The sequence below is a fragment of the Caretta caretta genome, chromosome 11 (genome assembly GCF_965140235.1).
Source record: "Caretta caretta isolate rCarCar2 chromosome 11, rCarCar1.hap1, whole genome shotgun sequence".
In the NCBI taxonomy this organism is placed as follows: domain Eukaryota; kingdom Metazoa; phylum Chordata; order Testudines; family Cheloniidae; genus Caretta; species Caretta caretta.
Genome location: NC_134216.1, coordinates 51,819,619 through 51,845,462, shown reverse-complemented (window position 1 = coordinate 51,845,462; position 25,844 = coordinate 51,819,619). Strand labels below are relative to the sequence as shown.

The 25,844-nt window shown below is 41.1% G+C and overlaps 1 protein-coding gene across 1 annotated transcript in view; it reads left to right on the top strand.

Moving 5' to 3' along the window:
• Positions 1-21,495, top strand: part of COL5A2 (collagen type V alpha 2 chain) — a 167,606-nt gene extending 146,111 nt beyond the window's left edge. Inside the window, exons 46-54 of the mRNA XM_075118014.1 lie at positions 108-215; positions 369-422; positions 2,077-2,184; positions 4,489-4,542; positions 6,291-6,398; positions 11,880-12,171; positions 13,499-13,686; positions 17,038-17,277; positions 19,748-21,495. Of these exons, the coding sequence (XP_074974115.1) occupies positions 108-215; positions 369-422; positions 2,077-2,184; positions 4,489-4,542; positions 6,291-6,398; positions 11,880-12,171; positions 13,499-13,686; positions 17,038-17,277; positions 19,748-19,894 (1,299 nt within the window). The 3' untranslated portion in view covers positions 19,895-21,495. The remainder of the gene's footprint in view (positions 1-107; positions 216-368; positions 423-2,076; positions 2,185-4,488; positions 4,543-6,290; positions 6,399-11,879; positions 12,172-13,498; positions 13,687-17,037; positions 17,278-19,747) is intronic.
• The last annotated feature ends 4,349 nt before the right edge of the window (positions 21,496-25,844 follow it).

Sequence of the window (25,844 nt, the reverse complement as noted above, 5' to 3'; positions counted from 1 at the left end):
CCAACTAATCATAATAGTTTTACTAAACCATAGAGATAGAAAAATCTATTGATGTAGTCTGATCCCATTTTTTAAATACACAGTAAGTAAATTGTGGTGATTTGTAGGGTGATCGTGGTGAACCTGGACCTGCAGGTTTACCAGGTGTGCAGGGTGGCCCAGGAACTCCAGGACCAGTTGGCCCTACAGGAGAAGCAGGGCAAAGAGGTGAACCAGTAAGTAGGGACTTCTTTCAGATTTTTTTACAAGTTTTATGTATGGTTGTATTATGATTTTGGACATATTCCATGAAAAGATGTATGCTGTACAAAGATGTATAACGGTATGCTGAATTGCTTCCTGTAACATGTCCATGCATTTCCATGCAGGGCTCTCGGGGTCCAGTGGGTCCATCTGGTCGTGCTGGAAAACGAGGCTTGCCTGTAAGTTTTGTGCGATTGCTTTACTATTGCCCAAACCAAATTATTTTTACATTAAATGTTACCAAAAGGGCAAGGAAAGCTAGATTTAGAAGCCTGAATAATGACTTGAGCTTTAGAGAGCTGACTCCTAATGAATAGCGAACATTTTCTGAGTTATATAATCCTTTTAGATTCTCCAGCTGGTTGACTATGACAGTGAATTGTCTGTAAAACATGACTGAACAGAGGTAACAAGAAGCTTCAAATTTTCTTTACTTGCATGATGCAACAGAGAGTGGCCAAGCAGGTGGTATTTGGACCTGAATTAGCTTAGGTCTAGGCTTTGTGTTTCACAGATTGAGGTCAAATCAGGATTTGGATTCAGGTTAGAATTTTATGATGCTGAAATATCATGTGGTGTTCTTGAGATTTCAGACTAAAATGGCAGAAATATTACAAAATCGGCTGTTCTCATGAAACAAACTTATTAATATCATGAAATTTTGCTGCAGCTGAACTGGAGCTGAAAATATATGACTTCCAGTTTTTGATTATAGGCAAAGATGTTATAGGAGTTCAGGCTTGGAACCAAGATTCAGGCTCTCACCCCCAAAATTCAAAGGGGGTTCAAATATGAGAATCCAGTTTTGACATTTCTAATTGGAAGACATAGGTGAAGAAGGAAAAGCAGAGAATGCTTGACTTTTTCTAAAGGTTCACTCTGTTTTCAAGATGTAGATTGTTCAGTATCTAAAACTCACTGAAAATTATTACAGGTTTCAGAGTAGCAGCCGTGTTAGTCTGGATCCGCAAAAAGAAAAGGAGGCCTTGTGGCACCTTAGAGACTAACAAATTTATTTGAGCATAAGCTTTCGTGAGCTATAGCTCACTTCATCGGATCCGATGAAGTGAGCTGTAGCTCACGAAAGCTTATGCTCAAATAAATTTGTTAGTCTCTAAGGTGCCACAAGGCCTCCTTTTCCTTTTGAAAATTATTATAAATTTCAAATGCTGTTCTTAGACTAGCATGAGATTTAAACTGGAAAATGTAATATTAAAAGTGTAAGCCAAAGAAATATTTTGAATGATTTTAACCAATTTAAAAAGTGTAAACATTTAAAGATCTTGGAGTTAAATAATTATGGAACAAACTCATTTGAGCATCTTGAGTCCAAATACTGTAGTGCCTACTCAGGCAAAAATCCCATTGATGTTTCAAATGTAAGTTTACTTTAATAAAGACTGCAGGAGCCTTTGGGTATGTAGCTAGTTGTGAGAAGTGGAGACACTTTCTTCCTGATAGGGAAAAAACAGGCTTGTAGATACAAATATATGGAGGTCATCTTTACTCATAACATTTCAGTCCTCTCCATAACAATGCTTCCCACTTTCAAGCATGGAATGAATATTGATATAAGTATATAATATTATATAATATCTTTACTATTCTTAGTAGCAATATTTTTGAACGTATGAAATAGATAGGTAAACAGTAAAGACTAATTTTACTGTAACCAACTCTATTTTATTTAGGTATGTGGCATTTTCTAATATGTAAACGTAGCCTGCTGCTTTCTGCCTTTAGAAGTGAACAGTGTCAGACAATAGTGTCCAGAGAAAAGTAAGGTTTGTTCTTAGTTTAGAATCCTCTATTTGACTGTTGTTGTACCTATAGGGTCCCCAAGGTCCTCGTGGTGACAAAGGTGACAATGGAGACCGAGGTGACAGGGGCCAGAAGGGTCATAGAGGTTTCACTGGTCTTCAAGGTCTTCCTGGTCCTCCTGTAAGTTGTTTTAGTTAATTAGCAAGAAAAGAAAAGAATAATAACACATCTGTTAAGACTTTGATATTAAAAATGAACCAAAATCTGCACGGTGTATTACAATAAATATGCTTTCCAGACAGCCGCTCTCTGGTGCCCTGGCTGTCTGTAGTTTCCAATATATATATTATACATTGCTAATATCAATGCAATAAATTGTTAAATTTACTTCTTGTTCCCCATCCATCAAGTAGATTTATGCAAATTCTAACTTCATGTGAGTCAACCTGAGCAGTCTGCATGCTGCTGCTGCTGCTGTAAGCATTGGTATTAATATTAATGTTAGCATACAAAATATGCTCGGGAATGTACAAACATATAGAAAAACATGGTTCTCTTCTCCAAAGAACTTACCATTTAAGAAGCAGTAACTTTTGTACACAAGATAGAAATCTGTGTGGTTTTTGTTGATATTGGTAATTATAAATAATTTGTGATTTTTGTTCCATGCACAGCTGATGCCACAGTATTTTTAGTGCATTTGTTAGCAGTTCTGCTTTATCAAAATTATATAGCATGAACCAGTGTGCACCTGGCCCTGCATGTGTCAGAGGCTCAACTCTTAGTGTCCTTGTGCAGAGGCTGAGTGCAATCATATTTCTTGTGATCAGGGAAGCAAACCCAGCAAAGTGCTCAGCATCTCGTAGTTAGATGTTGTGCCCCCTCTGCTTCCCAAAATATTCCAACCCTCTCTGCCTCCTCAACAAACTTCCTTTGTCTTCTTTGTCTTCACCTTATTCTGTTAGTTGCAGTCAGTGGCTCTTGTTCTTCATCTCCAAGCGTTCCTACTGAGTGTTTCTCCCAAGCTGACCCTGACCTTTCTTGTGTCCTCCTTCAGCATCTTGAACTACCTTTTTCTGGGTCTTCCTCCTGGTCTTTGTCCTTATCTTCATTTAACATGGATTCACATTGCAGCGATCAATCCACTGGGGGTCAATTTAGCGGGTCTAGTGAAGACCTGCTAAATCGACCACCGATTGCTATCCCATCGACTTTGGTACTCCACCGGAATGAGAAGCATAAGGTAAGTCAACGGGAGAGTTTCTCCCGTCAACCTAGCGTGGTGTAGACACCGCAATAAGTTGACCTCAGGTTCGTCAACTCCAGCTACATTATTCACATAGCTGGAGTTGCGTAACTTAGGTTGACTTAGTCCCATAGTGTAGACCTGCCCTAGATCTTGTACTCTCTGGCCAACATATCCCAGGTCTCGTCATCTCAATAAACCTGTGGAGCAGAGAGCACAGACTACCCTGAAACTTAAAACTCTTCTAAAAGACACTTAAATATTACTGTGATTCATAATATATAAAACAAAAAAATTAGTTAGTTCAGGTAAAATAGATGTAAGTGGGAATTGAAAGTGCTCAGCATCTCGTGGGCTCAGGCATAGGGAATGAGTATACGATTCTTGGATTGCCAATGGCTATGAACTCCAAAGAAAGGAAAGATCCATGGATACCCCCACCCACCCGGGGGTGCACTGGCCCAGTGCCTGGGGGAGCACAGGAGCATATGCTGTACTCTTTCAAATGGTGTTGTAGCAGCTGTGCCTCTTCAGTAATCACCCATATTGTAGCCAGTGATAGAAGAACCACTGTCCAGAAGTATAGATACTCTTTTTGGCTGTTTAAATAGGCATGCAGAAGTTCAGATGCTTCTCAAACATCCTATTTGAACTCTTTAAGGTACAGGCATCATAATAAAATCCTGATGAGAATGGTCTTTCTCATTAAACTTTATTTATACGGGACTTGCAGTACTTTTTGATTTCAGCTGCAGGGTATGTCCTGGTCCTAGCCAAAGGCAAAAGGAAAAAAAATAGGCAAAACAACCAAACCGAAACTTCTTCCCAATTCAGAATCGCATCAGTTGGTTTTAGCTTTGGATAAAGATTCTGGCTAGTTCCTCTTTTCCTTCTATTGTTTTGCCAACCATATTAATATTGGACAATACTGAACTAAGGACTTTCTGTGCATGTAACCTCAGACATAATTTTGTGTGTAGATTTGTACTAGTGTTAAAAACTTTACTTATCTTACTGATAATCATTGTTTTTGTGTCACCGTAGCAAAAGAGAATAATACATTGAGACTTAAAAGTGCACAATGATTGAGAACTCAGAGGGAAATTGCTACATATGTTTCCTGGGCACATCCTGGCTCACTTTGACAATTATAGCTTTATAAGTTTACACAACATTTCTTTAAAGATAATTTGATGTTGAATTTAAAATATAATAAAAATATAATTTTTTCTGCTTAGGGTCCCATTGGTGAACAAGGCAGTTCTGGGGTTCCAGGTCCTTTTGGCCCTAGAGTGAGTACATTGTGTTATATATAAGTGTATGAAAACAATCAAATTTCTGTTTACAGTTCACTGTTAGGCAGATAACGTTTGTTGATCTTAGCCTAAAATAACTTCATGTAATGACAGGTTTCAGAGTAGCAGCCATGTTAGTCTGTATTCTCAGAAAGAAAAGGAGTACTTGTGGCACCTTAGAGACTAACCAATTTATTTGAGCATAAGCTTTCGTGAGCTACAGCTCACTTCATTGGATGCATAATACATGAATGAAATACATGGATGAAAATACAGTGAGGAGATTTATATACACACAGACCATGAAAAAATACACATTGTAAGGAGAGTGATCACTTAAGATGAGCTATGACCAGCAGGAGAGTTGGGGGGAGGGAGAAAACCTTTTGAAGTGATAATCAAGGTGGGCCATTTCCAGCACATTTCCAGGAGTTAACAAGAACGTCTGAGGAACAGTGCGGAGGGGGGAGGAAGAAACAAGGGGAAATAGTTTTACTTAGTATAATGACTCAACCACTCCCAGTCTCTATTCAAGCCTAAGTTAATTGTATCCAATTTGCAAATTAATTCCAATTCAGCAGTCTCTCGTTGGAGTCTGTTTTTGAAGTTTTTTTGTTGAAGGATAGTCCCTTTGAGATCAGAAATCAAGTGACCAGAGAGATTGAAGTGTTCTTCGACTGGTTTATGAATGTTATAATTCTTGACATCTGATTTGTGTCCATTTATTCTTTTACGTAGAGACTGTCCAGTTTGCCCAATGTACATGGCAGAGGGGCATTGCTGGCACATGATGGCATAGTTCCCTTTGTTTATTCCTTCCCCCCCCCCCACTGTTCCTCAGACGTTCTTGTTAACTCCTGGAAATGTGCTGGAAATGGCCCACCTTGATTATCACTTCAAAAGGTTTTCTCTCCCCCCACCCCACTCTCCTGCTGGTAATAGCTCATCTTAAGTGATCACTCTCCTTACAATGTGTATTTTTTCATGGTCTGTGTGTATATAAATCTCTTCATTGTATTTTCCACTTTATGCATCCGATGAAGTGAACTGTAGCTCACGAAAGCTTATGCTTAAATTAATTGGTTAGTCTCTAAGGTGCCACAAGTACTCCTTTGCTTCATGTAATGGTTATCTTATTCTCTTTCACTGAGGTAAATTCTATTGTTTAATAACTGACGTAGCAAAAACTTTTACAGAAGTATACTTGTTAGTCATCTTCTGTCTGGCTAGCCACTGCACACCTCACAGCTGGAGCACAACTCTGCTCTTCCTAGCAATAACCCCCACAAACTCCCTGTTTGGTGATCATCCTCACCAGGGGAGCATCCCTCACTCCCACTCACTCTCACACTCTTCCCCAGCGTCCAACCCTACAACGTGGAGCCATCAGCAGGTAAACCCTTGGCTGGTCCCCTGCCTTCAGTCGTTTCTGGCCCTTGGTTCTGACTCTCCATCATAGAAGTCAGCAGGCAACTCCCTCTGCTGTTCTCTGGCCTTCAGCCCTCCTATCTGGCTCTATGGCATAAGGCTGGAGAAATTCAGAAGTACCAGTATATGGTAAAATTCAGCTACCTTCTGAACTTCAGACAAAAGACAAGTTACTACTTTTAAATTAATTACTTTTCAAAAATCACGGGATTGCTTCAGGAGGAGATATTATTTACATTTAATATAAAAGGCATTTTAGTAAATTGGCTAATATGATTGTTATTAAAACCAATCTTTAATTCTCTAATTTTATTCAGGGCCCTCCAGGTCCAGTTGGTCCTTCAGGCAAGGATGGAAGTCCTGGACCACATGGGCCACTGGGACCTCCCGGTGTAAGAGGAAGTCTAGGAGAAGCAGGTCCTGAAGTAAGTTCATGGAAATTTGGGGAGATAAGCTGCCTTCTGGTATTCTCATGTTAAAACTCATAGGAGCACTCTATAAAATTGATCTTAGATTTATGAGTAATGCCTAATGACAGATTAGTATTTCTTAACTGCTTATAACTCCACAAATAATCTATATGATAGGGTTTTAGCCATGACATTTGTGAACTGAAATATAATATGTTAGGTGTTTCCATCAAAAGCTACTCTGGAAGTTAGAGAAAGAGAAGATGTGCTAGTTAAGTTAGTTAGGTCTCTAGAATACACTTTCCAGTGAGCTATCCTGTCTAGTTCCAAATGACTCCAGAAATTGGACTTTCACCACTTCCCCGGGGAGCCTATTCTACACCCTCATAAATCTTAGAGAATTTCTTCTGATATTGATTCTAATAGTTCTTCTTTGAGTGCTTGCTCATGTTGATTCCATTCTAGGTGTGTGAGCGCCCACTTGTGCGGCCATTGGAGATTTTTGCCTTAGTGGTATCCGTAGGACCAGCTGTGGCGCCCCCTTGAGAGACGCGGTTATGTGTCAGTATATCAGGAGCCACCGGCCCTACACCCTCTCAGTTCCTTCTTACCACACATGGTGGTTAGTCAGAGCACTTTTCCTTGCATAGCAAGGGCTAGCGTTTTCGTCTCTTCTGACTTCGAGTCTTAGGGCCTTGTAAATAGTTGTTTATAGTAGTTAGTGTTAAGTAGTTGTTAAGCGTAGTTAGGAGTTAGAAGTTCTTTGGGGTGTGAGCCCTGTGCGGACTGTAACAGGCCTGTGCCTGTAACTGACTCCCGTAGCAGCTGCCTCAAGTGCTTGGGGGAATCATATGTGAAGGACAAGTGTCATAGTTGTAAAAAATTTCAACCCAGGACTCAGAAAGAGCAGGATATTCATTTGCGGGCTCTCCTCATGGAAGTTGCCCTTTGTCCAGCTTCTGAGTCATCCTGCCAAGACTCGCCTAGTACCTCGGCCTTGGTGCCCAGCGCACCCCCTGCTCCAGTGTCCAGAAAGAAAATGAAGCACGGCTCTCCGGCACCGGGCAAGAAAAACCATGGGGCATCGGGCAAAGGACCCAGTTTGGGCCGCCCTGCCACTCCGGAGCCACGAGGACATGCCTCTCTGGTCAGGGCCCTTAGCCCCTTAAAGGATCCACCACCAACTCCCAGGAGCGGTAGTGGACCCAAATGTCTGATGGCATCAATGCCTTCCAAAGCTCCCCCGGCACTGAGAGAGCAGAGGCCTCTGCCCACGCCGCAGGAAGCACCAAAGGCTCCTTACAAGGACAAGCCAGCCACCGATCCCCCGAGAAAGGCAGTGCTCTCCATCTCCTCGCCGCAGATCTCTGGCATTGCAGCCCAGATTCTCTGGTGCTTGTCACTGGCACCGCGATTGTGGTCCCCGCCATCTTGATGCGGATCGCCTTGAGGGAGGCGCCAGTCTCCGTTCCACCAGCACCATTCGCCTTCCTGCTGGTCATCCTCTCAGCGCAGATCTCGGTCACCTGCAACGTGGGAGTGCTCCCCATCATGATTTTGTTCCCCCCCAGCCCCGGTCCTCTCAATACGAGCGCCGATCCGGCCACTCCAAACACTGGTCTCTGGTGGCGACGGTCAGCAGGCAGACACAGGCGGTGATGGCCCCACTGTGATCACCATAAGGGGATTCCTCTGGCACACAAGGGCAGTTCAGCCCCTTGCCAAGACCCCACTGGCACAATTGGGCACCTGAGGCCGCATCAACATCTACAGCGCCACCTTGGCAGCACAGCCAGTGGCCAGTACCATGGCCCTATTGGAGTGCGTGGGGCATGCTGGTGATGACGATGCCCCCTTTGCACTGTTCATCTGCCACTGCCTCGGAGCAACAGCTGGCGGCACTGGGATCGCTGTGTGAGACCCGCTCAGTGGTCCGGGTAGAGGAGACAGTGCCCACCCCAGAAACCCCTCCCTCATGGGGGATAATGCTCTGGAGCCTCCCCTGGTGGTACAGTCCTCATCCCTGGATGAGGTAGTCGCGGGACCTTCAAGGGCCAGCCTGCCAGGCAATTTTAAGGAACACCAGGCTCTGCTTTGATGGGTGATCGAGAACTTGGGCCTAGAGGTGGAGGAGATGGCTGAGAAGATGGACACCTTGTTCAATGTCCTCTCAGCCTCTACCTCAGCATGTGTTGCACTTCCAGTGCATGACGGGGTCCTGAAAATTGCCAAGACCCTCTGGCAAACCCCGTTGTCCATCCCTCCCACCTCCAAAAGGGCTGAAAAGAAGTACTTTATCTTGGCCAAAGGGTTTGAGTATGAATTTACCCACCCACCTCCGGGCTCGCTGGTTGTCTCTGCGACCAACAAAAAGAACAAGCGGGGGCACATTAGTTCAACCCCCAAAAGTAAAGAGGCCAAAAGACTGGACCTTTCTGGGAGAAAAATTTATTCAATGGCTAGCCTTCAATTCCGGGTGGCGAACCACCAGGTCATCTTGGGTGGGTACAATTTTAACTTATGGGACTCCCTCTGTAAGTTCAAGGAGTCCCTCCCTCAGGATCTGGCTAGCTGCAACACCGTGAACTCTGAGCCCAGCTCCGATGATACTTTTTGTGAGTCACCTAGAGTGGAATCGATGTGAGCAAGCACTCGAAGCAGAAAAAACGGTTACTTAATTTTCGTAACTGTTGTTCTTTGAGATGTGTTGCTCATGTCCATTCCATTACCTGCCCTCCTACCTCTCTGTTGGAGTTGCTGGCAAGAAGGAACTGAGAGGGTGTAGACATATAGAAATCCCTGAGCATGGCACTCAAGGGGGGCTCCACAGCCGACCCTACGGATACTGCTATGGCAAAAGTCTCTGACGACCACGCACGTGGGCGTGCACACACCTAGAATGGAGTGGACATGAGCAACAACGCATCTCAAAGAACAACACTTATGAAAGGTAGGTAACCGTTTTTTCCTGTTTTGAATTTCAGTCCGCTCTGCCTAGTTATAGCCCCTTATTCCATCCTCAACAATTCCTCTTGTTGCTTGGAGTTCAGATACTACAAGTAATTGAGAGAATTACCTTTGTACATCCTTGCTTATTGATCAGGCCCGGCACAGATATTTAAAGGCCAAGTTCTGCTCAGTTATGCAGTTGTAAATGTAGAATAACATAAGTGAACTGAATTATTTCAGGTTTCAGAGTAGCAGCCATGTTAGTCTGTATCCGCAAAAAGAAAAGGAGTACTTGTGGCACCTTAGAGACTAACCAATTTATTTGAGCATAAGCTTTCGTGAGCTACAGCTCACTTCAGTGGAAAATACAGTGGGGAGATTTATATACACAGAGAACATGAAACAATGGGTGTTACCATACACACTGTAACGAGAGTGATCGGGTAAGGTGAGCTATTAATAGCAGGAGAGTGGGGGGGGGGGGGAAAACCTTTTGTAGTGATAACCCAGGTGGACCATTTCCAGCAGTTGATAGGAACGTGTGAGGAACAGTGGGGTGTGGGGGGGAATAAACATGGGGAAATACTTTTACTTTGTGTAATGACACATCCACTCCCGGTCTTTATTCAAGCCTAAGTTAATTGTATCCAGTTTGCAAATTAATTCCAATTCAGCAGTTTCTCATTGGAGTCTGTTTTTGAAGATTTTTTGTTGAAGAATTGCCACTTTTAGGTTTGTAATGCTCTCATAGGATCTAACCGGAATGGTTTTGGCAAAAGAAAATCTTGTCTCACTAATCTCTTAGAATTCTTTGAGTAATAACAAAGTAGTGGATAAAGGAGAACTGCTTGATGTAATGTATGAAGACTTCCCAAAGACTTTGACAAGGTCCTGCACAAGAGGCTACTAAAGAAGCTGAATAATCCTCAAGTGAGAGGCAAATTATTGTTGTGGAATCAAAAACTTTACTTTTAATTAAAAGGAAAGAGTAGGATTAAATGGTAAACTTTTATTATGGCCAAAGGTTAACAGTGCGGGATACCTCTAGGCTCCATAAAAGGTCCTGTGTTGTTCAATATATTTATCATAGTCTGGAAAGTGGGTGAGTAGAGACGTAAAATTTGGAAATGATACAAAGTTATCTAGGTCAGTTAGGACCAGAACAGTGAGGAACTTCAGAGAGACGTAAAGAAGCTATGTGAATGGACAACATGATGGCAAATGAAATCCAATGTTGATAAATGCAAAGTACTGTTAATTGGAGGGAAACATTTAAACTACTCAGACACCTTATGGTGTTCTAGATTAACTGTATCAATTCAGGAAAGGGACCAGGTTTAGTCTGATAAATGAAAACTTCTGCTCAATATGCAGCCATGGTTAAAAAGCTAACAAGATATTAAATGCATAAGGAATGGGATGCTGAATAGTAACAAAAAAAATTATAATGCCTTTATATACATCAGTGGGGCAGCCTCATTGGAATTCTGTGCACGGTACTGGGCACCCCATCAAAAAGGATAGACTTAAGGGGGTTCAGAAAAGAGTGGCAATCAAAGGCTTAAAAAAACTCTTGTATGATGAGAGATTGAAAAAATGGGGATTATTTACTTTGAAGACGAGATGAGACATGATAAAATTTCTTTAACGGTACAGGTAGATTGGGAACTGCTATCTCATACCCAAGAATTCTTGGCAGTTCCCATATCTGAATCAGTTTTTCATTTTTGTTGCTGTTATATGGATTCCCTCCAAATTATCAATATATTTCAACTGCTACTGAGGTGTCATGAAATGAATGCAGAATTCAGAATTTTGAGTAAAGTATTTATTATACCTTGAATCTAAAACAGATCAGATATGTAGTTGAGACAGTGAGGTAGGATGTCTCAGACTATTATTTCTAGTTTTACTTTCTCTCAGTACTTACCTCAGTTACAAATTCACAATAACATATTAAGAAATACATTTCTTACCATAATTCCTAGACACAAAATGCATTAGATTGATGGGCATGCTTCTGGTTGGACAATTGGAACATTAGTTTTGAACTCTGGTTAATTACTATTAAAGGGAGTTTCACAGCTAAATCTCAGTGTGCCTGTGGTGGTACCAGAACGTCAGATTTAGAATTAGAAGCCACAAAATTCAGATCCTAAAGCTCAAGGCTCTTCAGATCAAGGTGTTGGTTTGATCCATTGTGGAGTGCGTTATTCGTTGTTTAACACCAACAAAGGCCCATATTTAGTACAGTATCCCTATGTACTTGCTAAAAAGCTTTCCGAATTTCAGGCCAAAATGCTCAGAGCTGTACAAGACAAAGTTAGAGACAGTCTATGCCCTTAGATGTGTGGGCCTATCCTCTTATCTCTATCCTTAGAGGCAGGAGTCAGCCGTGAAGTGTTGCTCTGGAACTTTCCCTAAGTTTGAGGGTGATTGGAGCTGAGATTTTGGCTAGGCTTGTCTTTTTAATAACTATACTGTCCCAAACCCCACTCTGTCTAATGAAAGCATCTTGTGTATCTCTATTACTACTTTTACTTTTAGGGTCCTCCAGGTGATCCTGGTCCCCCAGGTCCCCCAGGCCCCCCAGGTCACCTCACAGCTGCCATCGGTGACATTATGGGCCACTTTGATGACAGTATGGCAGATCCACTGCCAGAATTCACTGAAGATGAAGCAGCCCCTGATGACAACAATAAAACTGATCCAGGAGTCCATGCCACACTGAAGTCACTGAGTAGCCAGATTGAAACCATGCGCAGCCCCGATGGCTCCAAGAAACACCCAGCACGCACCTGTGATGATCTAAGGCTCTGTCATCCATCCAAGAAAAGCGGTGTGTATAAAATGCAACCTTTAATAATGTAGTATCTGCATATGCTGCATTGTCCTGGTGTACTGCCATTCTGGTCTTAGGATCTCTGGGAAAAAATGCATGATATACGTTGTTGTGGTAATACCTGTCGTTCATGCCAGGTCTTTTGAATTAAGGAGCTCAAAAACCTCTTGCAAAAATGTTGTTTATTCTTCAGTATTTTATTGCGTAAGGCACTTGGGTATCAAGCTGCAGTGGGGGAGGTTTAGATTGGATATTAGGAAAAACTTTTTCACTAAGAGGGTGGTGAAACACTGGAATGCGTTACCTAGGGAGGTGGTAGAATCTCCTTCCTTAGAGGTTTTTAAGGTCAGGCTTGACAAAGCCCTGGCTGGGATGATTTAACTGGGAATTGGTCCTGCTTCGAGCAGGGGGTTGGACTAGATGACCTTCAGGGGTCCCTTCCAACCCTGATATTCTATGATTCTATGATTTCACTGGAGTGCCACTCCTGTAAGTGTGATCACACTGAAGCGCCACTCCTGTATGTATGATCACAGTGATAAGCTGGTACATGTTTGAGGCAATAATAATTCAGCATTGAAGACTAAATGCTGCCTTTGGATGCATAATCCATTCAGTTGCTAAAATAACATGGGTTACCCATCCTGATTTTGTATACCTCATTGTTCTTTGAGTAGTGTGTTAGAATTACTCTAAGTTACACTGGCATCCAGCACCCCATAAGAATTGTCTGGCAGCTAAGGATTAGCTAGGGAGAGAGCAACCCCAGCCTTTCCTCTTTTCCTGCAGCTATGCCCCCTGTGCCAGGCTTGGCTGCTTTGTTCCATCAGAGTAGTGCCAAGGGGCTTTATAATGGGCTTAAGCAGTGCTTAATTTCTGCCAGGGCAGAGCCCCGGCCCCTCTAGGCTTGGCATTTTATAGCCCCGGCACCTCTGGGCTTGCCACGTCAGTTATTAAAGTAAAAAAATTGCTCAAGCCCCCTGGCACCTCATTACAAATTAAGAACTGGGCATAAGCAAAATTTAGGATCTAACTACCCCCAATTTTAAAGTGCTTAAAATACGGAACCAACTATTGTGCTTGAACTTATCTCTGGAGTGTACATTAAAACAAGTAGAGGGTTGTTACATCATACCCAATATAGTTACACAAGTTGTTTATTGATCAGCTAAACTGGTTAGCCATTGAGGCCTCAAAATAAAAGACATTAGGTAAATGTGGAACTTGTGTTTTCTAATATCTAGAAAGATTCCTAATTATAACTCCCTAATTCATTCAGGAATCTTACTAATATAGCAGAGATTACATTTTTTGTGTTTTGCAGGAGAATATTGGGTTGACCCTAACCAAGGTTGTGTTGAAGATGCTGTAAAAGTCTACTGCAATATGGAAACTGGAGAGACTTGTATTTCTGCAAACCCATCTAGCATTCCGCGCAAAACGTGGTGGACTAGTAGATCACCGGACCTCAAGCCTGTATGGTATGGCCTTGATATGAACAGGGGATCACAGGTAACTAAATATATTTCAATGGGATAAAAAAGGGGTGATAAAATTTTTAAACATTGATTTTTTTAAACTTAAATAAGATATTTTTATTTAAATTAAATACAGATTTGTTTTTAAAAATAAAGCCGTTTAAAATTAAATTTGAAATTGACAGCCTGTGTTAAAGCCCAAACTTATTATAATCTATTAAAATAATAGTAAGTAGTAAGTTTGCTGCCAAGTTTTAAAGGAAATCAAACCAATGGATTGGTGGAAGTCGCTGAATAAGCATCTGGAACCACAGTTTGTTGAAGTACTAAACCACCTTTTGACAACAGAAGCATCTCTGTAGATGCAGAGAGAATATTTTCTTTATTTAAGTGTATTCAACTATATCAGTTCAATGAAAAATTCATTCAAAGTTAAGAAAATGATTGGGAGTGGAAAAAGCAGGAAAACTTGTTTTCCTCTTCCAATATATGAATTAAAAACTAGGTGTGAAAATATGAGGTCTACTAGTTTCAAATCTTGTTAGGACGTAGTGATCAGAAACAATCAGTTTAATTCACTAATTATAGATACTTCCTTTGGTTAATAAATCAGTTAGTTTTAAATACAAAACATGTTTTGATTAACTTTTTGATAAACTTTTTTCTTATATATGCAGCACATTTAAGACAGTTGTATTTAATAAAATAGAATACAATTTTAATTGAATTTGAATTTCCATCCAAATAGAGCTTGATACAAATCACAAGTGAAAAACCAATCAACTAGTAAATAAATGCATCATTCACCATTTTCTAACAGAATAAAAATGTAAAAATTAAGAATATGAATAAATGTAAGTTAAGCTACATGCTTAAATAAATGTGTACAGACATAGTGTATGTTCCTGGTTAGCAAAAAGCAGCACCAAATCCAGTGAGAAGGTTATATTTTGTTGCAAATCAACATGTTTTAATGATTACCAGCCAATGAAAATCAACTTGTCTTTAGGAAAATAACTAAAAAATATAAATGGAAAACATGAGAAAAATCAATTATTTAAATCAGTTTCCCACTTGCTCATTTAAATTGCTTTGATTTAATTAAATCCGCCCTGTGAGAAGGCTCTTCTCCAGATTCTTTCTTTTTCTTTTTGGATATTTAATAGTATTTTGAGCAGATCATGCCAAGATAAGAACTTTATAAATACTGGTAGACAGATTGTCTGACATTCAAGTTGTTACTTACTTGATTCAAATATATTGTTTACTTTTCACAAATATAAAACTTCCTTCTGTATCCCTAACTTAGTTCCCAAAAATCTGGTTTCACGAACAAAATGTTGCAATCTGTATGCCTAATTGTGCAGTCCCTATGCAGACATAACTCCTGGTGATTATGTTTAAGGCTGCAATTTAGTTATGGAGGTCATGGAAGTCATGGCATCCGTGACTTCCAAAGGCCTCAGTGACTTCAGCCAGCGCCTCCTGAAGCTGCAGGGTCCCCTGCCACCTGTGGAGGCAGGGAGCTGGGGGATCTGCCACTCCTGGCTGCCGTCGGTGGCTTCCACAGGGGGCAAGGGGGACCCGGTGGCAGGGGGCACCTGCCACGGCGGGCGGCAGGGAGGATCCCCAGAGCTCCGGGCCGCCATGGGAGGCAGGAGGGACCCTTGCAGCTTGGAGCTGCCAATGGAGGGGGACCGTGTAGCTCCCAGCTGCCTCTCCCAGCTCCCCAGGCTACCCATTCTGTCATGGGTATTTTTAGTAAAAGTCACGGACAGGTCACGAGCTTCTGTGAATTTTTCATTATTTCCTGTGACCTGTTGGTGGCTTTTCCTAAAAATATCCGTGTCAAAAACTTAGCCTGAAAAATACCAGGCTTCCAGAATGAGCTTCAGAACTCTGAGCCCCTGGGCCACTGAAGATCACAATGAAGGATTCCTATGAGGGGCATTAAAGGCAGTAGTTGCTGTGAGTGCTAGCATCTCACAGTAGGTGTTTAGCATTTTACAGATTTGAGAATATTTAATCCATGATCTGATGGCGAGGAGGTAGAATTCACCACCAAGAAAAATTGTAAAAAAATAATTAATATGTTAACAACACAATCAGGTCTGATAAGTACCCAGTATAGCCTTTGTAATATTCACTTGCAAACTCTAGAGACTGGTAGTTGAAAAGAAATTCTCAGACTTGACTGATTATAGCTAGCATATATTATAAGAAGACGTTGCAGATAGAGAAGATTTTCCTCATTCTCTGTACACTATCTGGTTTGTGGGAAGTATACATTTTCCAGCCAATATTAAATTACATTTTCTACACTGCAGTCACTCAAACTATATGAATAAAATTAAAAATATATAGGAAGGGAAAATGCAGAATATTAGCAAAATGTTTGTCTGATTTCTGATTATTCACAGAGAAGAGTGCAAATAGCTAACAATGTTCTATAAAGGTCACGAGATATAAGCATTCTTTCTAGCTCCAGTCTAAGTAATGTGTTCTGATAAAATCTGTAATTAGTATAATATATTCAAACTTCTTTGGTTAATATTGATATTACTGAATAAAACGTATGTAAAATAAGATCCTAAAATTACAATAAAATAGTTACATTTTTAAAATGTTTTCTGTGGTTGACATTTATTATATATATTTGGCTGCTGCTCTAGTGAGCTATTACATTTAACGTTAGAGGCATTGACCCAGCTTTGAGTTTCTTCAGGTTGGACCTTTGTGCCAATTCGGAATCCTGTTAACTTTGGTAGGGATCTACTGGGATGTGTATGTGGTTCTCAGTGCAGGACTGGGGCCTTAGCTAAAAAGGTACTATGTGTTATGGCCAAAATTTTCCAAAGTGGCCTCAGTTTCTGGGTGCCCAGCTTGTAGAAAATTATTAAAGAATTCTAATGATTCTTGGACTTGCTGTGTCTGGAAGTCATTAATATTACTGGTTTCAGAGGAACAGCCGTGTTAGTCTGTATTCGCAAAAAGAAAAGGAGTACTTGTGGCACCTTACAGACTAAATTAATAAAATAAATTAATAAAATAAATTGGTTAGTCTCTAAGGTGCCACAAGTACTCCTTTTCTTATTAATATTACTGGTTTCAGAGTAGCAGCCGTGTTAGTCTGTATCCGCAAAAAGAAAAGGAGGACTTGTGGCACCTTAGAGACTAATGAATTTATTTGAGCATAAGCTTTCATGAGCTACAGCTGAATGCATCCGATGAAGTGAGCTGTAGCTCACGAAAGCTTATGCTCAAATAAATTTGTTAGTCTCTAAGGTGCCACAAGTACTCCTTTTCTTTTTATTAATATTACTGACATCCACAAACTTTATATGAATTCATGTAACCTAAGATAATCTATCTTGTATCTTTGCAGTTTGTCTATGGAGACAGTGAGTCACCAAATACAGCTGTCACCCAAATGACCTTCCTGCGCCTTCTGTCAAAGGAAGCCTCCCAGAATATCACATACCATTGTAAGAACAGTATAGGGTACATGGATGACCAGTCTAAGAACCTGAAGAAAGCTGTAATTCTTAAGGGGTCTAATGACCTTGAGATCAAAGCAGAAGGAAACAATCGATTTAGATATACTGTCCTTCAGGACAGCTGCTCTGTAAGTTCTAACTTTTCAAAACTGATTTCATCATGTTTATAGAGAAAAATGACTTTTTGGGGGCCTTTAATATTTTCAGATCTTTCTCAAGTTGGAAAAAGTCCACAGAATTGAACATTTCTAATGTAATAATACTACAGAAATTCTTCCTGGGTGTCAGAATAATAGGATTTACAGGTGGAAAAGACATTTTGGTCCAGATTTTCAGAGCTGGACACACAAAATTGAACTCTGAACAATTTAGAGGAATTATTAATTACTAGTTACTATTATTTATTATTATACAAGGTCTCTGTCTCTCCTTCCCTCCTTTCACTCTCCATCCCCGTTTGCTACTGTGTGTGATCAGTCAAAGAATCCAGATAAGTCCAAAATCAAATGTTTCTGTGCCAAGTAAGTAGGACCTTAGATACTGTGTACAGTTGCTAATGCTTTGGTACCTCTACTTAGAACTGGAAAGAAGGGATCTTCTATAGAGAAAGTCCACAGTGTAAACAAGAAACAGCTTAGATCGGTGGTTCTCAACTCTCGTCCACCGCTTGTTCAGGGAAAGCCCCTGGCGTGCCGGGCCGGTTTGTTTACTGACCGCATCCGCAGGTTCGGCCGATCGCAGCTCCAATTGGCCGCGGTTCGCCGCTCCAGGCCAATGGGGGCTGCGGGAAGGGCGGCCAGCACATCCCTCGGCCCGCGCCACTTTCTGCAGCCCCCATTGGCCTAGAGCAGCGAACCGCGGCCAGTGAGAGCCACGATCGGCCGAACCTGTGGACGCGCAGGTCAACAAACTGTCCCAGCCCACGAGGGGCTTTCCCTGAACAAGCGGTGGACCAGAGTTGAGAACCACTGGCTTAGATCATAGAAATGTAGGGCTGGAAGGTTCTGAGATTGTTTCATCTAGTTCCTTAATACTCTAACAGGAATTTAATCAGGCCCTGCCAATTTATCTGAATATTCTTTAACCTGTTCTTTCTCTATTTTGGTATGCATTCATTTCCCCTTGTTGTTAATAGTAATTGTGTTGAGTATCTGGTCTTTTTAATGAAGACTGAAGCAAAATAGGCAATAAACACCTCAGTCTTTAGATGTCATTAATTATTAGCTCTCCTTTCCCATTAAAAGAAAAGGAGGACTTGTGGCACTTTAGAGACTAACCAATTTATTTGAGCATAAGCTTTCGTGAGCTACAGCTCACTTCATCGTATGCATACTGTGGAAAGTGTAGATCTTTTTATATACACACAAAGCATGAAAAAATACCTCCTCCCACCCCACTCTCTGCTGGTAATAGCTTATCTAAAGTGATCACTCTCCTTACAATGTGTACGATAATCAAGGTGGGCCATTTCCAGCACAAATCCAGGGTTTAACAAGAACATCTGGGAGCGGGGGGGTGTTAGTGCTCATGAAAGCTCATGCTCAAATAAATTGGTTAGTCTCTAAGGTGCCACAAGTACTCCTTTTCTTTTTGCGAATACAGACTAACACGGCTGTTACTCTGAAACCTTTCCCACTAAATATCAGACCTACACTTTCCTTTGTCTTTCTCTTGCTCCTAATGTATTTAAAGACCCTCATCTTATAACCTTTTATGTCCCTTGATAGGTGTAACTCATTATGTGCCTCAGCCCTTTAGATTTTGTCCATAGGTACTTGTGCTTTTTGTGTGTGTGTACTCCTTAGCAATTTGTCCATGTTTTCATTTTTCGTAGGATTTCTTTTTGATTTTCAGATGGAGCTGTATTAGCCTCTTACTAGTCTTTCCAACTTTCCTTCTCATTAGGTTAGTTTACAGTTGTGCCTCTAATCTTGTCTCCTTGAGAAACTACCAGCTCTCCTGAACACCTTTTTTCCCTTAGATTTTCTTCCTATGGGACCTTACCTACCAGTTTTCTGTGTTTGTTAAAGTTTGCATTTTTGAACTCCATTGTCCTTATTCTGCTGCTGTCATTCCTCGTTTCCTTGGAATCATATTTGTGCTGCTCTAAGTTCCCCCCTGCACCATACCATTTTCAGCCTACATGCCCAAATCCTGGAATTCTGTATAATTTTTTGTAATGTAAAATGAGTTTTTATTTTGGAATGAATGAGAATACTCCCCCATCATCTCCAGCTTCACTTTCTGCTTGTTTCTGCACAGATGTTTACCCCAGTGTTTATTATATGTAGCAGTACATTATTAATACATCAAAAAGAAATTTCTTTTACTTTCAAAATGAATCTAATTTTATGGTAGCAATGTTGCTATTTAAGATTCAAGACTGAAGCTGATGAATCAGATGGGCAAGCATTTTTTTTTTAAATGAAAAAGCTTCAGTAAGCAATTGCAGTACAAGAGGACATGCATTGTGCAGTAGATGTACAGTAGGGTCCATCTGGACTGTCTCTGATAGTGTTGTTGGCTTCTGCTGGCCCTCAGGATGCTTTTCAAATGAGCTTGAACCATGGCATAACATTTCTCTCACTTGTTTTTCAGAAACGTAATGGGAACGTTGGCAAGACTGTCTTTGAATACAGAACACAGAAAGTGGCACGCTTACCTATCATAGATATCGCCCCAGTGGACATTGGTAATACAGACCAGGAATTTGGCATTGAGATTGGGCCCGTGTGTTTTGTGTAAAAGAAAGAGGAAAATATTAACACACCACCACCACCAACAACTAAACACAAGAACTTAGACTGATGGAAGTTAATCCTGAGACTCTTGAAGTAATGGCTGATATTGCATCAGCATTGTACATACAGTTCTTTTTAAATGCCTGGCCTCCTTCAGAATATTTATTTTACTTACAAACCTTCAGTTTTAAATGATCTAAACCAACTTTTCAGTGCAGCAGTACCATTTAAAAAGGACCAATGATTACCCTTTTAAAAAATCTGGATGATAATTGTAGGGCTTTTTTGCTCACCTTCTTTGAGTGTAATTCAAAATTTGTAGGTATTCTATACAGATAGTTTAAAAGTGGAGCTTTGTAAAATTCAAAGGAATACTTCTTTTGCTTGGATGCAGATTGAATAGCAGAAAAGTAGAGCACTTTTGTGAACTCTGGTTTAAAATATTTGCAACCAAATATGCTTTTCCCACAGCATGTTTAAATGAAACCAATGTTTTTCTTTCCCCGGCCAGTCACAAAAAGCCCAATGTCATTAATTGAATAACGCTTTTTAAGTGAGGTCATCTTACTTGGCATTGTCCTTAGTGAAATGCTTAACAATTCTATGTAAATGTAATAGTCTACACAGAAGTGGATGGCCTTATATTTTATGAGGCCTAGAAGAAATCCCTTCAGCATCATAAACTTTTATGAAATAAGAAAATTCAAGGGGAAATCTTTGAGTAGGTCTACATTTGAATTTTAAGGGTCTGTCCTTCTCCCTCCTGACAAGGTACATACATAACTCCATACTATTAATGAGGCTTTCACTTGGAGGAGTATGTACCCTTAAATATGTCTAAAACCTGATACCCAATTGATTTTTTTTAGTACTTGCATAATCTAATAAACCATTACATATAAAATTTTATAGGCCATGTCATAAGTTTGTTTTCAGCTTATGTGTGTCATCAGTCATTCACGTGTACCAGACCAAGGGTTCAGAAACTCACTGTTGCAGAAATGACTTTTTAGTCGACAACCAGTCATGCATCACCAGTCATTTTGACCTATCAGCCCTGAATTGTCAGGGCAAAAAATGATCCACCATTTCTTAGCATGAGCTACCTCATCTCTAAAAGCTGGGATGCATTTAATATTCTTGTTTTTATTTTAGATACAAAAAGGTGCTATATGCTTCTGTTATTATTCCAAGTATGGAGATAGGCAGGGCAAAAATAATAATTTTTTTAAGTGATGGTGCTAAAATGACGTCTGTAAAAGCCTGACAAAATAAAGATACTTACCACCAACATAGTTTTGAAGAGTAAAGCTGTTAGATTTCCAGTATTTGAAAGAACAGTGTTACAGTGCATTTTACCTGTTGGTCATACACTATATGGAATGTTTTGTAATACCAACATGTTTTATTACCTAAAGCATGTGGGTACAAACATTATTAGAGGGGTTTTTTCTGTTTCTTTATTGCATTTGTGCTCGCCAATGTTTTGTGTGTCTCTTTAAATAAAAAAATAAACAGCTGAGGCGTTCCCAAAAGAAAAGCCATGCACATAGCTTTATTCATGTATCTTTGCAAAGCATTTAATTAAATACATGCTTCTTGTTATGTCAGTGGTTTCCTTTTTGTAGAACTCCTTCCAACATATCCCATTCAGTTCATTGCTGGGGGGAAACAGAATTTTATAATTTTTGTTGCTGTTTTAAATGATTTAGATGTTTGTAAAATGTGCACCTAAAATATTTTATATATTGGATTATAGTGGAAATTTTCAGTGATATCCTTTTTTGTTGCAAATCTCACAAGGTGGAAGTTAAATTACATCAAATTATCATCACCTATCCTACTAAAGCTGCCCAGCTAATACTCTTTGGAACTCCAGGATGTCAGAATTTTTATTCATGATTGAATAAAATATGATGATCAAAGCAGTATGTCAGTTTAAATAATCTCTGATGTTATAAAATGTAATTTATAGACCATTTCCAAAGTTATATTTGCAATGATCAAAATAATCAAAAATTAATGTTCAAATAATCAGTCATTCCTAAATTGTAATAGTTCTAGCTCTGTAAATTTTAAGTTTGTATGTGCACGCTTGTATACAATAGATATACACAGGAAACCACAGGAGTGTTCAGAGGTTCACATGGGCATAGTCTATTCTTCCTACATGACAAAGGCTCAGTTCTGCGATTTTCACTAGGGCAAACAAAACTCCTATTAAAATCTGGTTAAAGTCTACAGCATAGGCACCTTCAGAGCTGATGGGCAATCTAATCATGGCTGAATGACTGTGGTGCACAGTGGTTAGTACATAATGCTTTATCACAAATTTAGATATTGCTAACTGGTAGTAGTTTGTCGTATGGGGTTTATTCAGAGGCATAAAATAAGGAGAAAGTAAACTAAGGATGAATCTTTTACTCTGTTTCAAGATTTAAAATACTTTTAATCTCTGACTTTCATCTGCTGGGATAATATAATCCAGAAATAGTATACTTGTGTTTTAGATTAGATGGCTTTTAGGTATAAAGGATGTATTATGAGTCCCAGCGTCATAGCAAAAAGTAGTTAGCCATTCCACCTTGAATGGTCCCTTACAATATGTGCTAACTACTAATGCTAGACAATCTGTTCTACCTTGCATTTTCTTGTGACACTGGAAGTACCTTTCCCAGACCTGAAGAAGAGCTCTGTGTGGGTCAAAAGCTTGTCCAAACTTTATTAGAAATTGGTCCAATAAAAGATATTACCTCACCCACCTTGTCTCTGTTTTCCAAATGCCCACCTACTACCACCTATTTATCCCAATGGGAGTGAAGCCTGGTTTCCCTTAGCGAGAGGTGATGGTAAAATGTTATATGGCAATGCACACTTTAGATACCTCCATCCTGTAGTGATGGTGTGAGGAACAGAAAAATGAAAACTCTAATGTGTCTTCAGAAATCAGTTAAATCTAATCTGGAACTTCAAATACTATTATGCACAGATCTTAAGTGTATGCCTATTGCCTAGTATCACTACAGGAGGGAGTAATGGTCGTTTGGGTGCCTTCACTTGCATTTCCATACATTCGCATGTTCGGATTTTTTTTAAATTTAAGCTAACCTGAATTTCCTGGGTTTCTAATGCTTGTTCTTGGGTTAATTACAACATTCCTGAAATGCTTTTACCCTTATGTTACTGACATGCACTCTCCACCTTAACATCAGTTCAATGTAGTTTTGGATCTGGAAAGATATATACACAATTAAACATATATAAATATAAGGCTGATAATATGTATAGGCCCAGTCTGTGTCTCCCGCCTCTCCCCAGGCATGGGGCTCTGTACAAGTACAAGGGTCTGGATCCAACTGCAGACTCAGAGTCCATCCAACCCTTGCACTCTGCCAGGGTATGGAGCTTGAGAGGACAAGCTATGCCTTGCGACCACAAACCACTGACCGCGCTTTCTGCCAGGACATGGGGCTCTGAGAGGGTGAGCTGTGCTTTACAGCCACAAGTTTCCAATCCTTGCAGTCTGCCAAGGCATGGGCTGAGAGTCAGACAGGCATGCAGAGCCTCAAACCCTGCCTGAGGCCATGACTCCGCTGTGGGATGCTCAACCAAGAGCATAGACATTCCCACAGCCAGGGAAGGTTCTCCTGGCTGTGGGAATGTCTATGCTCTTGGTTGAGCATCCCACAGCCAGGAGAACCCTCCCAGCCTACTAAAGGGTAAATCTTGCCAAAATACTAAATCCCTCAAAAGGTAAAAGCAAGTGCCCCTTGTAAGGCAGCTATTTGGATTTGTAATGAGCAAACCACATGGAAAAAAAAAATCACAGTTTTAACCCTTTCTCCTTTGCTTTCCAACCTGACACTGAGTTTGCTGGAACGCTTCTCTCCTGCACAGACACGGCCTGTATGAATTCTGGCTCAGTGCCCCTCCCGCTCAGGGCAGCTTGTTAAGGGGTGGTTGCAGCCTGGCCTCCAGGTGCCGCCTGTGGGGAGCAGTGCCTGGCAGGCTTTGCTGGGGAAAGCACGCAGGGATCTAGCAGCAGCAGAGTGGGAAGGGCGGCTGTGTTTGGTTTTCAGCCTGCCCAGGCCCTGCCAGGAAAAGGGACTCAGTGACTGAAAGGTAGGTGTGGTGGGAGGCTGTACATTAAAGCAAAGGGCGCTCAGGATAGTTTGTGCCCAGAACACAGGCACAAGAAGACGCCGCACCCCACAAGCGGAGGCACCGTGGGATTGCCCGGAGGTAAGTGAGGACTAATGCATGGAGTAAAGCCCTGCATGGCACTGGCTCAATCCTGAAGTATTGACATGAGTGCCGGACGGACGGACGGCAGGAGGCGGAAGATGCGCTTTCAGACTCCTGGGGAACTGGCTACTCCCCCAAATCTCCCCCACACTACACCCCGTGAGCATCCCTAGCCCAGTCCCATCCTCCCCACGTGGCTTCCCTTTGCTTCCCCGTCATTTTCTGTAGGAGGACATGAATTCTGCGCATGTGTAGGGGCACAGAATGCTCCCAGGAGCAAAATGCATAAATACAGCGGGTTTCATTTCAGACTTCATTTGAACTATTATTCTTTCTTTGCCTTTGGAATTGGCTATAGTTGTACTACTTTGTATCTCTACCTTTTTGGCATTGTAGAGAGTGGCGCTGGCATATATTAAACACGAGGCTCTCTCAAATTATGAATAATTAGCCAAGTTATGAACCTTAGATGTTTTTGTTCCCTATGGATCAACTGTTCTATCAAACCAGGACTGAGACTGGCCTGTCCACACTTGTCGCACCACAGTCCAGTAAATGACAAACCCTCACTAGCCTTTAATAGATCTTCTGGGGAGGGAAAATGTGGCGTTGATAATTTCCTGTGCAATAATGACGTTATATAAATTATTTCAAAATTATTAAAAATGACAAATTGCCTGGTGAAAACCTTGACCATTTTAGTTGGGTCCTTCTTTGTGTGTGTGTGTGGGGGCTCCCTGTTGTGAGAGGAGAAGTTCCAAGGACTCTTTACAGTTGAATGGCAGATGGAGGGTGTTGCCGGCACCCAGTGTCGAGAGGCTGAACAACAGCTTGAGTTGGTTCGCTACCCGGTGTGCTACACCCAATAATCACAACGGGGTGGGGAAGCAGAAAAGTTTATTTGACGCTTCAAAAAGGTACAGGGAGATTTGAATCTCAAATCCTGTACAGAGAGCAGGAAGTTACACAGGATTTTATACATCCTTTTCCCCAGCATACTTATCCAATAGCAAGCTGCCCTAAGTATCCATATAGCCAGCCAATCCAGTTCCCAGCTAGTTCCCTGGTTCTCTGTATCATTTGTTAAACTATACATAAAGCTGCTTTATTCAGCATTGTTCTTCCATATCTGCCCTGTTTGGCCTTGCTTAGTTTCAGGCAGTCTGCCTCTGCAGCATAGTGTTGCAGATTCTCAGCATAACTGCTGTGTGTGCCTCCAGGCTGGGGGGCCAAGGACACTTGGGCCTAGTACGCAGAGCTGCTGCGAGTGCCTCCAGGCCGGGGGGGGCGGCAAGGACACCTGGGCCTAGTGCGAGGGGGCTTCATCGACACTCGTGGGCTTCCATCCCCTCGAGTTACCTAGTGGCCATGCCCCAGTGTCCCCAACAAGGGGATAGCAGCACGTGTCATTGAGCTTCATGTTACTTGGCAAAAACCCAGCTATGAGAACTGGTCTGTAAAGAGCTAGTAGTTGAGACCTGAATGAGTAATGAGACAACCTGCTCTCACCATTGACTAGGTCACAGTTGAGGAATGTTAATGAAACCTGATTTGCACTGCCATTGAGGGGTAGAAGATTGCATACTCTACTTCTCTTTATCACATTCCTTTCATAAGCACTGAAATGTACTTAAACATGTAAGAAAAGAAAGGCCAAGATAATCTGAGGATAAAAGGCCCTTTCTTGCCTTATTGCAGTTGTGCTTACT